General features: G+C 35.7%; 1 protein-coding gene across 1 annotated transcript; it reads left to right on the plus strand.

Moving 5' to 3' along the window:
- Positions 1-6,291: 6,291 nt before the first annotated feature.
- On the plus strand, positions 6,292-17,243 carry LOC306882015 (solute carrier family 2, facilitated glucose transporter member 9-like; the record flags this gene model as incomplete). Its single annotated transcript, XM_079436440.1, has 12 exons — positions 6,292-6,336; positions 7,301-7,399; positions 8,924-9,084; positions 10,284-10,408; positions 10,499-10,644; positions 10,767-10,899; positions 11,686-11,873; positions 13,850-13,960; positions 14,731-14,832; positions 14,964-15,039; positions 16,685-16,812; positions 16,989-17,243. The coding sequence occupies 12 exons, from the start codon at positions 6,292-6,294 to the stop codon at positions 17,241-17,243; spliced, it is 1,569 nt and encodes a 522-aa protein (XP_079292566.1).
- Between the last annotated feature and the right edge of the window lie 1,028 nt (positions 17,244-18,271).

Below are 18,271 nucleotides of genomic sequence, written 5' to 3' on the forward strand. Positions count from 1 at the left end.
CTGACTACGGCAAAGTCCACAAATTAAACCTCAGTTTTTTTCCTCATTTGTTTCCAGGGTAATCGTTTTCAACCTGGCTAGAGCTTGATGTTTTTTTCCGCTCTGCCATTTGGATCGGCAATCGCTACCGTTCTTGTTCACGGAAAGTTCAAGGCATTATTCACAAAGTAAAACTGTGACACTGACATTAAAGTATAAATGAATGTGTACTCTCTTCCACCACTCTCTGAGGTGGAGATAATGAGATGCTATATCACCATGATGGAGGGAGTGGAAATCTGATTAAGATGTGTTTGCATCCAACGTCTCAACTAACTGCGAAACTCATAAAACGCATTTGCTGTCTCCCCCATAACTAATGGCTGGTTTTCACAGCTTTGACAGTGAGCCGTGTGTGTTATTTTGTCCGGGTATTATAATAATAATGAGAGCAAATTAGAACAATCAATTTCCATGGGTGGTTCTTGATTGGGGATGATGGGCAATATGGCACTGGGTAATCCATCTTCCTGGCCCTGTCTCATTAATGGCTGCGTCGCCGAGACAACAGCCAATGGCAGTGCAGTGCTATGGAACACATGGGGGCACCATTCTGTGAGCCTATGTTCAATTAGCAGTGGCGGCGATAAACAGAGTGATGTATGCAGGCTCGCAGATGCGGCAGCTTGAGTTTAGAGCCTTTTAAAGCCCCTGTATGTATCCTCTGTGCCTCGACACACTCGCATGAGCCTGTGCAACGCCCTCGCTGAATGTGTGCTAAACAGCACTCAGCCAACAGTGCTTCTCATACAGGGAGCATTCGAAAATACAGCTTCTTGCATTACACCGAGAGTTGGAGAATCCCAATTGCTACCCCGTTTCACAGTGCTCTTTTTGGAACTGGGAGCTTTTATGCAAATGAGATGGCCACAAGAGGGCTTCAATGTTTGACTAACAGGTCTATACTAGCAAGGATGTTACTTTTTTTCATCAAAACACTTTTGACCACACATATTTATACATAAACACACGCACATACATACATATACACACACACACGTGTTTATATGCATCCTGGAGAGAAAAAAAATACTTAACGGTTTCCACAAAAAATTATGCATCAAAACGGTCTTCAACAGTGATAAAGGTTGCTTTAAATTAAATAAATAAATAAATTAGGGCTGTGGGTTGATTCAATTTTTTTATCTAATTAATTACATGATGTGTCGATTAATTAATTTAATTAATCGCAAAATAACTTTGACTGTGAAAATAACCACAAAATATTATTTAAAGCTATTTTTGTGTTAAATGAGAAAATATCAAGTAGACATTACAAATTGTAGCTTTAGAAATAAATATTTATTTGATTCAACATAAAATGTTTATTACACATAAACATTTGGGCTACAACGGCCTAACAAACTGTGGAACATAAAAGATAATTTGAGAAACATTTCAGTATATGTATTTTTTTATTTTTTATTTTATTTATTTTTAAGAAATTATAATCCAAATAAGAAACTATATCTACCAGTGGGTGGCGGTAAGTGTCTTCATTCAATTCGTTCAAACGGCTGATTCATTCAGGAATGAAGTAATCGGTAATTGTGAAGCATTCGTATAGTCTGTATTTTTTATCTTCTATTTTTTAGTTTGTATAGGGTAATATTTATGTGAAGCATTCGTATAGTTGTATTTTTTTATCCTTTATTCTCTTAGTTTGTATAGGGTAAATACTTATATATAGTATACTTATAGTTAAATCTGTTAGTAGTGTATAGGTTTATAGTGTTTTTTTGTTTTTTTTTAACTTTGTTGTATGTCTGTATTTATGTAGCACCGTGGTCCTGCGAGACACGACATTTCGTTCCACTGCATATCCCCACATGTAGCGGAATGACAATAAAGCTCAACTTGAACTTGAACTTGAACTTATCTTAATAAATGGGCCTTTGAATCATTTCACACGATCCGTTCAAAACGCAGATTCATTAAACACCGCTTTTTGCTCGGAGACGCACAACAATTCTGCTATGGCTTTAAAGGTAATGTTCTCTGCAAAATTGACCAATAACACATAATATTATGTTTAAAATATAACACAATAACAACTTCTTATTTACTGAACTGTTGTATAAAATCACATTTAAACAAATTCGGGACAAAAATCGCATTCGTGATATTGCTCTCACTGCTGGTGTGATACCGTATGAAATAAATATGAGACAAAAACTCATACAGGGGCATTTTTTTGCACCAAAATCTTGAATTTAGGGCATAACTGCATTTATGGAGTTGCTGCCCTGCATCATACTTGTCAACAGTCATCTGTATGAAATGTAAGACGACGTACAAGGTCTGGGGGCGGGGCCAGTGCGTTAATTGCGTTAAAATCACATCTCTATTATAGATCAGTGGTTAAAATATTTAAAATCGTTATTTTTTCATAACTAATTAAGTTAACACGTTAAACTGACAGCCCTAATAAATATCCCCAAAAGGTTATTTTACATTGTAACAATTTCATAATATTATTGTTTTTAGAGCATTTTTTAATCAAATAAATGCAGACTGCAGAGCATGAGAAATGTGTGTGTATTATATATTATTTTAATTTTATTCTATTTTTTCTTTAAATACGTTTAACATCACTGCACAATAAGAACAGTAACATACAGAGACACAAATAACATGATGCCAGTTTCGCAATTTTCATAATGAATAGTTCAGATGTTACATAGATTAAAGGATATAAAATCCTGCCTTCAACAGATTTTTCTAAATACCTAATATATTCAAACACAAAAAAAAGAAAAGAAAAAAAAAGCTATACATGGATCACTCCTATCCAAAACAATAATAATAAAAGGTGACCACAATTCCAAATAAGACCGCTCTTACAAGCTACAGCAGCTATCCGTTGCACGTTACCATGTGCTCTAGAAATAAATTCGGCCAATGGTTAATATTTAATGATTGCTTAGTTTTTCAATGTTGGAGAATAGCTATTTTTTTTTGCTAGAATCAGAACAATGTAAACCAATTTTACATAATGTGGTGCAACATCTTTCTCCAAACCTAATCCTAACAAACAAAACGAAGGAGAAAATGGTATTTCTGTCAAGTACCATGTGCAATTTTTCTGTAACCCCTAACCAAAAATTCTGAACAGGAGTGCTGATGATGCTGATTTTTTGGGCCGATTTTCTCCTTTTTTTTTCACCCTTTATTTCATAAAAGAGAGTTTGAGTAACTGATTATTGCAGGGCACAAGATAGAAATAGTAGTAGTTGTAGTTATGTAGTAGCCTAATTCATAGTAATAATACATGGCTCAAAACTTAAGCGCTTTCTCAAAACAGTTGCTGACAGACACCAGTGTTTCCCACAGACTTGCAAATGCAAATTAATTCTCTGCCAGCAGGAGGCGCTGTTGGAGCGGGAGATATAGCGGTTTCCCCGGTAACAGCTGTAATCAAATCGCTCACGAAAGCTACTTTATCAGGCTTTACAGGAAACACTAAATTAAAATGACATCAAAGCTTTTCTGAAGACGACGCTCGGTTCTTTTCAAAGATACATTCATATAAAAATACCCGCGCTGCATTTTAATTTTGAAAGGTGCAGTGCTTGGTTTATTCAACAAAGTATATATAATCCTTTTGGAAAATCTATTTGTGGCGGTCGGTTTTGATATTGTGACGGGCTGCAACAAATAACTCAATGTATGGCAAACACGGGACACTGCTAGAAGACAAATTGCCATAATCTAAATGATAAAAAAAAAAAAAAAAAAAAAACTCATATTAGCGGTGAAATGTCACCCGATCATGTCAAAGGTCATACGCACACTGGATGTCATGACAACAACTGTCATGAAGGAAAAGTTTCAATATCTCGCCTGTGCTTTCATATCGGACCATCTCCAAAAAGACATAAAAAAAACCCCGAAACAAATTATTTAGAAGTTTAACGTGCGTTTATCAAAATAAGGAATATAATTAGTGCCCTTGAAATATGAAATGGTGGCAGGTCCGAATCCAGAACAGAGTCCGGATTTGAGAAGCACTGGCTATATATCTGTATATCTACCCATAGTATATCTAACCACCTATCTATAGTAGTATATCTATCCATCTACCCATCTATCTATAGCATATCTATTTATCTATCCATGGTATATCCATCTATCTATCTATCTATCTATCTATCTATCTATCATAAATCATATATATATAGCTCAAGTGCTTATTTTCTAATCAATAAATACAGTTGAGCGAATGAGGTGTGATTTTTAACAGCTGCTGGCTATAAAGAAAGACTCTATGAGACAGAGGACATCGCCATTGATCTGGAGAAATCTAACCTGCTGTCAGCTTCAGTAGCTGTCCCTGATTACATTCATCAGAGAATCAGCCATAGAGGGAAAGGATATTAGGTTTCAGGGGCAGCCATCAATCTAAGTCATTCTTAACCTGATCAAGTACACAACGCTCTCCAAACCAACATTAGACGAACACACCAACAGCAATCAACTAGAGCAGCTCAATCTATACTCCAGGGTCACATGTGCTAGCATGAGGATTGAGGAGTGAAGGAGAGAGAATGATGAGAATGCGAAGAGCAAGTTTCTATACATTTATAGACTCCACCAGTGCCATAATAAAACCAGGTTTGAGTCCACAAGGAAATAGAGAACAAAAGATTTCTTTCTGATTTGATGTTATAAGTATTGACTAGGTTAAATAAAGGTGAATTTATATTTCATACCAAATGTCATATCTTCATATTTGGGTCACCCCCTAAGACACATGCGCCTTTTAGTATCTATGTATTATTTTAAAACAAATGATTTTCATGAAGCAGCATGAGGTTGTTGACAAGTCAGTCTTATGACAGATCAGTCAGATGTAGTCCCTGAGGGAGACACAGGCCAGTGAGGAAGATCTCTAGAACTTTCTTTGTGTTTCATGCATTAAAATGTGTCATCATCACCACACTTCAACTGACAATGAGCACATCAGCTATAACTTGTGACTCAAACTCAAACATAGTTTTGCTATACAGAGGTAAAAATGTACAAAACCCAGTGACTAACCAACTTCAGCAATGTAAATCATTTTGGATGTGTCTAGAGAGCCATCTTACTCCGTCTTCACTACTTTTTCACCTGAATATTTAACCAAAAGATACAGGACAGGACCAAGTACCATGAAACAGAAGTGGCAACAGATATTTGTTCCATCAGTTATACACCTATGGGTAATGCTAAATAAATAAAATATAATTTAAAGAAGTAGGGTAGGACCTTCTACATATTGGTTGCTGACTGGATTTTAACATAAGAGCATTGTACTCAAAAACGGATGTAGATGAACTTGAGTTTGCAGAGAGGTAAACATTACCAAGTCGTTTAAAAAATGAACTGTTGAAAATATGACCTCTAATATGCATTTACAATCCAGATAGTGAACTGTCTTTTCCTGGTGCATAAAAAAAAGTCAGCATAAATTCAATGGATAAGGAGAAGCATTACTAGAGCAAACATAGGATAGCCTAGACAAGGCTAAAATGGCTAAATAATTCATATCAGCAGAAAGGGGACGTTTTCTACAATCATTTCATGTTGAGTTTTAAGCTCACACACGTCTCTCTGTATAGCATCCTAATGAACACGTTTAATGTCATCTAGCAACTAATATCATTGTGAGAACTTCCTCTGGATACTACAATTATAAGAAACAGAACATGTAATTCACGAAAGAAGAGCTATTTAAAGTTTAAAACGAACTAGCTCCTCACTGAGTTCATTGAACTGACACTAATAGCATCAGTCTATTCATTCACTCAACGCGATTGATACACCAAACCATTTATGCATCTCCTTTTTGCTCTCTGTGCTGTCTTTTAGGATTACTCACTATTGGATTCTCCGTAGTCCCCTCATTCTAGTGACCGCAGACTTTGTAAATTCACTTAGCTAATTGATTTCAGCAGGAATCACGCTGTTGACTGTCATGTGATTGTACAAGCTTGGTCTTGTTGTGAAACGCGAGTCTCGGTCGGAAGTGCAGCAGTGAGAGAAGCGCGCGCACAGGACAGGATTGATGAGAAGAGAGGCCGCTTGGCTGTCAATCATGTGATGTACTGGCTGTCAATCTACTGTGACCACGCCCTCATGTCCGCTATGACCACGCCCTCACGTACAAGATGAAGTCGGTAGCACAGAAAGACGGCCAGTAGGAACTAACTAACTAAACTTAACTCGTATTTATCTCAAGAAGTCTTGTAGCCTATAAAAAACTTGAAAATGGCCGAAGAAGTGTTAATTCTTAGTCCAGGCAAAATAACATTTGTAAGTAGACTATTTGATTATTATTTAAATGATTTGTCACTTTGTTATAAATCTGCGTTTGTTTTGTAACTTATTTGTTTTCATCCTAATTTAGTTTTTATCATTCTCTTAAACCGTATTATTGATTGCCATCTACGGATCTTCAGTAGTAGTAGTTAGTTTAAACATGATCTCTCAAATGATACTTTATTAAAGTTTAATTTTAATAGGCTGTTGAATTTTGGTTGATGAAGGGTTTGTAATAATAGGCTTCAAAAGGTATTGTAATATCAGTAATATTTAATGCAATATTTAATGTCACATTTTTCTTTTGTACGATATGGTGTGAAGAAAAAAAAAAGAAAAGGCATTAAGTTAATGTCACAAGACATTTTCTCAGCATCTTCCCTCACGTGTAGGACTACACATAAGCAACTGTATCTGACCACTTAGTGGGACAAATTAAGTTTTCCACTCATGATGTGAAGCGTAACGACCACTGAAGTCACACCATGAAAAAGCTGTTCTCTCCTCATCTGACTTGAACTATTGCTTCAGCATTTTAAGATCAATAGAATAGAATAGAATAGAATAGAATGTTTATAAAATATATAAATGAAATATATTTGTTTATAAATGTATTTTTATGTGTGCCACATGCAATTTAAATACTGTATAGTCCAACACATATTAATGGGCATACAAATGTAAAACTATTGTTTATGTACTAAGCACTATTTATCTATATTTTTTATAAAATGCCTGTTTTTGTTTAAGTTCTGAATTTGTTCTTTTGAAACACCATAAAGGCTGCCTGAGACCTATATGATTCATTGACATCAGGGCTCATGCATGTAGGGCTCTTAGTTTTAGCCACAGCATTTTAAAGAAAAAGAAACAACAAAGAAAGTTTGCCATTTTAAGAAAAAAATAAGGATAATTACAGCTTACATGCCATAAATATGTTATTGTTTCTTTTTTATAGCATCTTACCTCATCTCTTCTGGCAGTGGCTTTCCTCACCTCCTTTGGTAGCTCAATGCTTTATGGATACAACTTAGCTGTAGTCAACTCTCCTGCTGGGGTAAGAGCTAGCTCAGTACCTCAACTGCCAAAACCACTCACCAATAGAAGTAATCAATTGATAACATAGCCAACATATTTCCATTCATCACAAAGTTTTTAAAAGTGGCTTCCAGTAGAGAGATGCACATCAGGCTCGAGGCTGAAATAAACACAGTGTTCTAAACAGAGGCTCTTCTGAAGCAAGATCTCAGGGAATGTTGCTTTAACATGATTCTGTGCATTCTATCCATTCTTGTTGTAAAGGTATAATTTCTACAAGGAATTCTGGAATAATTTAAATATTAATATAAATTGATATTTTTTTATTTATCATACGGTACTTACAGTTTATATTAGATTTAAATGTATCATAAATAAATCATAATACTAATCAGAGAGGATATGGATATCAATATGGGACAAAAAGAGACTTTTTCCAAAAACTTGAAGAAACAAAGTGTTGAAGCCTTATTTTTATTTTTTTGTAGATGAATCAGTTCGATGTTATTTGTTCATCTTGGCTTGTCAGGCATTTTGTGCTGCAGTGGTTGCCTCTAGCAGCTCTTCATGTATATAAGTAGGGACCTATTTGCCCTGCCCCATTAGCCTGTTAATGACGAAAATATTTAAATTTTCCTGTCTGGTCTCCTGACTGGCTGTTATATACCCTACTTAAGTGGCTTTGTTTTGTTCTGTTTTTCTTGGAACATGATGTGCTAATGAAGAATATTCCAACATAGAAATCCAAAAATCACATCTGGAAACAGTTGCTTGCTTTTTTTTTTCTTTTTTTTTTTCTTTTTTGAAGCAGAAGCTCAATCAATGTTATCAATAATCCACTTTTTTTTGTAAACTCAGTTTTATTTCAGTTGAATCTATTGTTGAGTAAACTGAAAGATTATATTAAGTTTTCCCAAGTATTAAATTATACTGCACTGTTCCAACTTAAAGTTAGAATAGAAAAGAAAAGGTAAGTAAACTTATTCAATTAAATTAGACTGTGACTTTAAAGCACAGGCAACAGAGAGAGTTGCATAGAAAGAATAAAAGAGAGAAGAGCTTGTCACGAGAGAGAGGCATGTGAGTCCATGTTGAGGTGTGTTTCACTGAATAGAAGCTTTGAGATTTGAAATATGAAAACTAGAAATAGGAATGAGTTATAGAAATTGGGAATGCCTGTTAATGATGCCTTTCCTTGTGCCTCTCTTGTGCCTCACAATACTATATATGTTAAATACCAAAAAAATGTTTTAAAGAATAGTTCACCCACCAATAAAATCATCCTCATGTTGTTCCAAACCTCTATTCTTAGGGCGATAAAGTTGGGACATGTGAGAAGTAGTCATATGGACTACTTTTATGATCCTTTTATACTGATTTTTTTTATTATTATTTTGTAGCTTTACAGTCCCTTTTTACTTAAGTAATAATGAATGGAAAAAAGGGAAGTCCAACAGTTTTTAGCAAGAGTAAATGCTAACAGTATTTTTGGGTGAACTATTAATTTTAATTTCTCTCTTTCTCTCCGTCTCCCTCTCACTAGTACATTAAAGACTTCTATAACCGTACAGCGGTAAGTCGCAATGGAACTGGATTAAACGAGGAGGCCCTGACGCTCATGTATTCACTCACCGTTTCTGTGTTTGCGATTGGAGGCCTGATCGGCTCTTTGATGGTTGGCACTCTGGTCACCAAATTTGGAAGGTAACTCAGGAGGAGACCCATAACATCTGGCATGGTGTGGTCGCTCTGCCAGGAAATCCTCTGAGTGTCAAGGCCACCGAGATAGATTCTTCCTCATCTGTCACCTCACCTGACCTCTCTGACCGCACTGAATGACTTTGCCTTTGCCTTGTAAATGGCCTTGTTTGCACTCTGAAAAGAGGAGACATTTTGTTCATTCCAGTTAGTTCCAATCCTCTTTGTTGGTGAATAGTTCAACCAAAAATAAAAATTCAATAATGTATTCACCCCCATGTGGTTCCAAGACTGTATGAATTTCTTTCTTCCATGTTACACTAAAGAATAAATTTTGAATAATGCACCGATTGCGTTCTTTACATGCAGTTACTGTGAATGTAGAATAGAGCTGTCAAGCCTCAAAAACAAGGCAAAAGCTATTAAAAGCTATTAGAAGAGTTATAAAAGTGATCTGTGTGACTTACATGATCCAAATCATCTGAAGCCATAGGCTTTAGCATATGGATCACTTTTATAATACTTTAATGATGTTTTGTGTCTTTTTTGTAGCTTGAAAGCTTCTGTCTGCATTATTTGTAATTGCATGGAAAAGAGCAAGTACATTATTCAAAAGTCATACCAGTTTCGAACAACATGAGGATGTGTAATTAACAAGTTTGAATTTTTAGAAAAAAACATCATTTGAAATGGCCAAACTCCTCATTTTTATAGCTGTGGTAGCATATTGTTGTATAGAGGCAAAACTGTTCAATTGACCACTTTGTAACTATGTGCATTTCCTAACTTACTACCTTAAACTTCTATTTTGTACTCTTCAAGGACTCTGGAAGCACGCCTGGCTAGTCTGTTCTGAGTGTCTATGAGTGGCACCACAAGATTTGACTGCAGACATTTAAATGCAAATGAAAGACGATGATTCATGACCCTATTTATTGTTCTAATCAATTTCAGTCCAGCAAAATGTTTTATAGCAGTAAGGTGATCATAACGCAGAACACGGTGCAGCCGTCTGTAAATCAGGGGGAAAGTTTACAACTTGATAGAACTAATCAAGGAATGCAGCTATTTCACCCAGCAGCACTGTCATGGAACATCAGTTATCTGGTTTTGATAGTTAAACTCCCAGGTGGCTGGCTATCGAGCATGACTGTCCTAGCTTAATGAGCAGTGCCAGAGCAGAACTTCAGTGTTTGCTTTTGCAGGAAAGGAACAGTGGTCAACTCCACTGTACTGGTGTTCTTAGCAGGATCACTCATGGGGTTCAGCAGGATCTGTGGTTCGCCCGAAATGGTCATCTTTGGTCGTTTTATAACAGGAATACATTCAGGTATGTCCCAACTATAAAATAAGCAGGTATAGCAAAGTAAGGCTTGATGTGAATAGATTCTGACATGCTTTGCTCATCTCCAACTTCCAGGTATCTCTCTTAGCGTGGTGCCCATGTACCTGGGAGAGATTGCTCCTAAAAATCTGAGAGGCTTTCTGGGGCTCATGCCCAGCATTTTCATTTGTGCTGGGGTTTTCTTAGCTCAAATCTTGGGCCTGCATGAACTTTTGGGAAAGGTACAACAGGGAACGTAACAATTTAAAATCATACAATTACATTGCTCTTGTATTTTCATAATACTGTAGTTATAAAATAGATTTCAGTATTCTGTTTTAACTTGTGCTGTTTTGTTTGACAGGAAGAGCACTGGCCCCTGTTTCTCTCTCTTGTGGTTGTCCCCACCTTTATCCAGCTGATGCTCTTACCGTGGTTTCCAGAAAGCCCACGCTACCTGTTGATTGAGAAGCACAATGTTCATGCCACTATCACTGGTGAGAGAAATGCTTTTGATTTAGATTTTAGGCATTTTTCTAAAACCATCCAAACATCAAATCTACCCTGTTTTTTTAAATAATACAGTATATGTTATAGATCATCTTACACTCTAAAAAATGCTGGGTTAAATACAACCCAGTGCTGGGTAAAATATGGACGAACCTAGCAATTGGGTTGTTTAGACCCAGCAGTTTGCTTACTGCCCAGAAGGTTGGGTTAAACATTTAACTGTTGGTTGAAAACAACCCAGCAAGTGTTCTGTCCAATACTTACCCAGCACTGGGTTGTATTTAACCCAGCATTTTTTAGAGTGTATTAATCTGTATTTTTGTCTTAATTATTAGTAAACATTTTTGTAAACATCCTTTAAAAGAATAAAATTATATATTTTTTTTTACCTCATTGTCATAAATCTGAAAAGAAATGCTGATAAAATATTAATACAATAAGATATGTTTTGCTTAAAAAAAATTAATGGGATAAAATAAACTTAAATCAGCATATTCTCTGATAGGCTTTTATCTTGTGTCATTTTCCTTCTTAAGTCAATTTAAGTTTATGAATAATTAGACATTTTTTTACTAGAAAACAATATAAAGATGATGTTTTTTAAAAGTATTATTTTTTTTCTTTTAGTTAGTTCATGGGTCATTATGAGGTGATTCTATTGGTGGGATATTGCAAAGTGAGAAAAAAGGCAGCTCATGCTAAAAACTTTATCAGCTAACCCCTGATATAGATGAACATTAAACCAATAGTTTGTGTTCTCTTTGTTGGTGCAGCCTTGAAATGGTACAGAGCCAAATGTAATATCCAGGCAGAGATAGAAGAGATGCAGGAGGAGCAACGCTCTCTATCCTCAGTGGAGACTGTGTCTGTCTGGCAGCTGATTCTGGATCACACTGTTCGCTGGCAGGTCCTATCCGTGGTGGTCATCAACATCGGTATGCAGCTGTCTGGCATTGATGCGGTAAGATCAACATCCTGGTTAACATATAGAGCTGACTACACTGAATGTTTTGAAATTTGAGTTTTGAGTCCTTTGTAATGGAAAGGTAATGATATGAACAGTGTGAACAGTGATGGGATCTGTGTATGGCGAGTATTTAGCCTCTAAAGCCTCACAAGATTTCTTCTAACATCAAATAAACAGCAGGTAACCAAAGTGGTTTCAACCTGCACAGCAGAGCAGTGGCTATGCGCCTGAATTTAAAGTGGCTCTCATTTCTTTATTCTTCAGGAAGCATACTGCCTTCTTGAAATAGTTTCGTTTAACTTCAGCTTAATTATTCAGATGATTAAGAGGACGGAGGACAGAAACCTCACTTTTTATCCATCAGAGCTTAACAAATTACAATCTTTTTTTAAGTGTTTATGCAGTCTAATTTGCACAGCCCTGCTATAGTGATAAATAAAGGCTATTATTCAAGCAAATTAGATGTATTTTTTAATTGTTACATCATTAAGATGGTGATTATAGTGATTTGGCAGATCTTTTTTAATCTATAAACACTTCCTTTAAATCAGAACTAACAATTTAACAATTAGCTTCTGATTCCAGAAAAATATATAATTTTTTCCCCAACAGTAGTTTGATGGTAGTGTTTAAGTTAGACCTGTCAGCTGACACCATTCCTTTATACTTGCCACTGCAATGCTCTTGAATGGCATCTATATTATTATCAGAATCAGGGTTATGAATAAGAATTATTATGCATCTCAGCAAAAACAACCTGTGCTATTAAATATAATCTCCGAAATGAATTCTACAAAGGTTTCTAGCATCACATTAAAAGGTATTACCAGTAAAACATACTGTGTATTTGTTATATTATTTTTTCTTTCTATAGAAATGTCTTATATAAATTGTATTGTTCTGAAATGTTGTTTGGTTGGCAGACTAATTCTTCATGTAATAATGAGGATAAAGACCGATAGAGAGCTCATTACCAGGCCCACACGGAGTCTGCGTGCCCAGAGCTCAGCAGAATTCAAACAGCCATCATTCGCAAACTTCTGCATATTCCCCACTCCTTGCTTGTTGTTCATTTAATCATTCATTTGATGTTGGCTAACAGTGCAGTACTCTCAGCTCTGTTTACCACATTACATTCTGCAGAATTCCACAGGTTATGCCGCAAAATGAAGAAAAAAGGCTTCAGATTTCATCTGGAGTTTGTCAAATTGCAATTTCTATTTCTGTCATGTCTTCACCCCATCTGATTTCCACAACCAACAACAAAACAATAAATAAAAGCCATTATCTCAGTGGTGATTCATCAATTTAATTCATTTACAGTCATGGACATTCATTCAAATGATTCTGAAACAAAACAAAATTGAGCATCTCATTTCTTTTCTATGAGATTTGAGACCTAAACATGACAATGTTAGTGACTTGCATTATTCAGTTGGTCTTTACAGAGTTTGTTATAAAATAAACTAAAATGTTTCTCACTAGACTAGAGAACAGCATTTCCTTACAATCTCATCTGGCTACAAACCAGTCTTAACCTTAATTTCCCAAATCATAGATACATCTTGTCAAAGTACGTGAGCTGCTGATGTCAATCCAAGTAGGACTCTTCATGTTTGCCCTGTGGGGTTTTGATATCAAATTTGAATATTAAATGACATTGACTGTAGGGCCCTTAGGTGGCAGGTGACCCTGTGAGCGTCTGTGTGTGTGTATTCAGTGTAAATGGGGCTGACAGGTGGTGAGTCTTGGCTGACTTCAGCATGAGCAGCAGGAGAGAGGCAGGCCGTGTGTGTCCTCTACAGTCCCAGCAGCTCTCAAACCGTCTGTGTTCCCTCTGATTACCCCCCTGCCTAACCTCACACACAGCCCTCCAGCTCTCAAATTGAATCTGAAGTGTTGTATGCTGTAACCGCTCGTAGTCACGATATGCCACCTGTACAAGCCAAAATCACTATTCTTCTCCTCAGATCTGGTTTTACACCAACGACATCTTTGAGAACGCTGGAATCCCGGCCCCTGAGATCCAGTACACGACTGTAGGAACTGGAGCTATAGAGATCGTTGCAGGCCTCATAGGGGTGAGTTTTCATATTCCACCAACACTTCCAATGTGTAAATTGTCTGTTTCAATTATTGATAGTGGTAAAAGACTATCTGACAGAGTTATATAGTGACTCAAAATAGTTTATTAGACATCACTTGGTCTATTACTTCACTAGAGTTGCTGCATTTGAAAAAGAACGTCTCTTCATATCTCCATCATTTTCATTTAGCTTTGCCCTCAATCTTTCCAAGCTCACGTTGTGTATTTTTCTGCTGTGACACACATAAAAATCACTGTATAAGATGAGCGTTAGAGAGACTGATGTGTCTTGTTTTTTGCCGCCTCCTTTCTTGGGTTACATCTCAGAGCTGTAATGAAGGCCAGATACAGTCTCTCTCTCCCAGTTGCGTCGCTTAGCCAGGATTTAGTGATGCACCAGCAGCAACCGGAGAGAAAGAGGCACGCTGTTAGTCAGAAGAACTCATTGCTGTCAGTGTCAATTGGCCCTCACTCGGGAGGCGAATGGCACACGAGAGGAAGGCTAGAGATTGGTTATAAAATTACAGCTATTCATTCTTATGTCAGCTTCACCCGCCTTTAAGTCAACAGTGCACAGCTTTAGCGCTCAATTTTAGCAGCACTTAATGAAAAAACAAGGTTCCACTTTATGCTTCTGTGATATTTGCTTTCAAAAAAGCACCGAAAGTCTTCCTTTCAAGACAGTGGTTACTAATTAATCCGATCAAGACAAAAAGGAAGTGGCTATCGTGAACATCCACATTGCATCTGTTGTTTTTCATTCAGTGTTTCACCATTGAGCGTCTCGGACGAAGGCCATTGATAATTGGAGGCTTTGGTGTTATGGGAATATGTTGTGCTGGGATAACACTGGCTCTCATTCTTCAAGTAAGTGAGATAAATAAAGTTAATAAAGTGGAAAAATGCTTAAAATCTAACTTGTATTCACTGCCAATTGAAATAACTGTTGGCAAAAATGACAAGTGATATAACACTTTTTGCTACTATTATGTTTTCAGACACATGTGCCTTTTATGAAATATGTGAGTGTGGGGTGTGTGGTTGGGATCATCGCTGGATTCTGCATCGGGCCGGGTGAGTTCTTTGTGTCTGTCACTCTTTCTTCTTCTCTTAATCTATTTATTAAAGTGATCTACATGGTTGCATCACTTTCAGTCATGCTCAGGCACATTCAGTGGAGAACTGCTTCAATTGGATGAGTAGTTAGTTGTCTGCTCTTTGACCCTGAAGTCCCAGATGACGCCTTCAAATAGTGAAATAGCGACACCTGGGGGTAGAATTATGAAAAGCAAGCGCAACTGCAGTTCAGTATAGACCTCAGTATTTATTTGAGCACAAGGTTTTTGTCATATATTGATTCATTTTACAAAGCTATATTATATATCTATATTTAATATATTCATATTTTTTTAGTTCAGAATAGTCTAAAGACTTTAAAACTTTCAGAAATAGTTATGGATATTTTTTTATTTTAATAATTATTTAAAATACTAATAATTTTTATTTTAAGATAGAATTAATTCTTAGTTAATATTTAGTATTTAATAAAAATCCAAACTTCCAAAGTTTATCAGGATTAATTCTATATATCCTTATCTATCCTTGCAAAATATGATTATTCCATTAAGATTTATTTATTTCAAACAATGTGTTATTTCAGTCTCATTTATTTAAACATTTTAAAAACAACAATTTAAAAAACTATTTTACAGTTTTTTTGTTCTGTGAGGACACGATTTATAAGCTACATTGTACTAATACAGATTTATGAGTTGATAAGTTTATACAAAAATATAAAATGATACATACATGATTGTGAACCACAGTTTTTTTATATAATCAAATTATTTGGTCATTCTTAGACGGAACAGAGAACAGGATACAGACGCCTTGGAAATTAAATGCATCTTGACTAAATTATATTAAATTGATATAGTGATAAATTGTGCTGTTGAGGAGAAGATATTGGCATTTTAAAGAGTTTCAAAAGTGTGTACTTCCCTCTATTAGTGCTGCATGAGCATTAGACTCATAGTTTATGCACACAATAAGAGCAGAGAGGAGTAGCTCTGCTACAGTGATGAATGAGACTACAAGTGCTTTACTGAGTTGATGCATTATCCAACCCAACTCCAAAATCTATAATTCATTCTCAGGCCCCAGTTTCAATCGGTGTAATTACGTCTTTAATTAGGATTTTTTATGGCTCATTGTTCATAAACAATGATGAATATGGCTTTTTAAGACAAAATCCTGCATGAACAATGAATTACAAGCAGAGTTCCTTATCAATTTAACTGCAGCACGCCTCCTGCTGCAATTATCACGCACAAATAATGAAGCCATCGCTTGGCTTGTTCCTGAATTCATTACATTTGAAATAACACCTTGTGCCTCCTTATTTTTCACTTGTAACCAAAAGGGATTAGAACTTAAGCAGTGGAACAATCTCTGCTTCCTGCATATTGAGATAACAAGCTCTTCATAAAGCTAGTTTATTATCCTCCCTCCAAGAACTGTTGCACTACAGAAGAGCAATGCATACATGCATGTGCATAAAATGCATTCATAATATGCACTCATATGAGTTTTATTAGGCTAAAAAATATAACCGCTCTAGGTTTCACAGCACTTTTTCTCTGAGTAGGTAGGTGATTAAACATGAAAAATAAAGATGACGCCACAATATATCATTAGTTCAAATGTGTGTGTTTTTTAGCGGGTGTTCCGTTCCTGATCACAGCTGAGCTCTTCAAGCAATCCCATCGTCCTGCCGCATACACTGTGGGAGGATCTCTTAACTGGATGTCGAACTTCACCATCGGCTTTGTCTTTCCGTTCCTTCAGGTATCAAATCCACTCAATGCATTTAAAGCCAAAGGTACACAGAGTATAATCGGAAAAGGGTTTTCCAGGGTTGTGGTCGCCAAAACATTTGTCAGAGTCAATCATTGTGAAATTCAATCATCTTCATTTAATTAAATTGTTTTAAAAAGGTATAACTTCATATTTCTCTGCTACAGAGGTCTGCTGGGTCCTACTGCTATCTGGTGTTCTGTGCCATATGCATGTCAGTGGCCATCTACGTGTACTATGTTATTCCGGAAACTAAAAATAAGACATTTGTAGAGATTAGTCAGATGTTTGCTATGAAAGAGGCTGTGGAAGAGAGCCAGGCCCTCACTCATCCGGACCAGCTCAAACTGAAAAAGATGAATGGATACGGCTCACTTGAAAATGGTTCACTTGAATTCGACAGTTCTTCTTCCTGTCCTTAAATTTAAAAGCAAAAAATGCATTTGAGGTTTAGGAATTAGATCAGTTAAAAAGGCGCAGTTAAGTAAATCTTACTTTTGTGTGCAATGGGCTCAGACTAACAGAAGGTCTGTGCCTCATAACAAAACATGAGCTGAAATTAGTTTTCAGAATCAGATTTAGTTTTGTAATGATGGTTAAACACCTACAGCTTTGTGTTACTTTCTATGCAAGAACAGTGCCATATACATGTTACCTCTAGTATATTGTTATTGAGAAATCACAAACTATGTTTTTTCACTGTTGATCATGTTTGTGTTATGAAAGAAATTCCTTCATGTATATAGGCCTTATACATATTTTTATCATTATGAGAGTATATATATATATATATATATATATTGCAGTGATAAATGGCATTGGATCATTTAGTAACGCTCAAGTGCTAATGTACCACTTTATCAGAAACTTTAAAATAGGCTGAGATCAAACTTATTTTAAATATTCCTTTGCTTTTTTCAGAAAATGTTGTTTTATTTACAGACATTTTGAACACTGCTACAGCTGTAAATATGTATTAGTACATAATATATACACTACCACTTCAAAGTTTAATGTTAAGTTGTTGTTGTTGTTTTTTTTTTGTAAGAATGCATTTATTCATTCATTATTTATTAATGCATTAAAGACATTTAGGAAGTTACAAAAGTTATAAATTGATATTTTAAATAAATTATGTTCATTTGAATGTTTTATTAATCAAAGAATCTTAAGAAATACAAATATTGAGCTGTTTTCAACATTTATAATAATAATGTTATTTGAGCACCAAATCATAGAATGATTTCTGAATGATCATGTGACACTGAAGACTGGAGTAACGACTGCTGAAAATTCTGCTCTGCCATCACAGAAAAAAATGCAATTGTAATTATATACATTTTTTCTGATTTTACAATATTTTAAATCAAATAAATGCAGCCTTGGGAGCATTAAAGACTTCTTTCAAAACCATTTAAAATCTTACCAACCCCAAATTTTTGAATGGTAG

This window comes from Barbus barbus (genome assembly GCF_936440315.1).
Source record: "Barbus barbus genome assembly, chromosome: 16".
NCBI classification, from domain to species: Eukaryota; Metazoa; Chordata; class Actinopteri; order Cypriniformes; family Cyprinidae; genus Barbus; species Barbus barbus.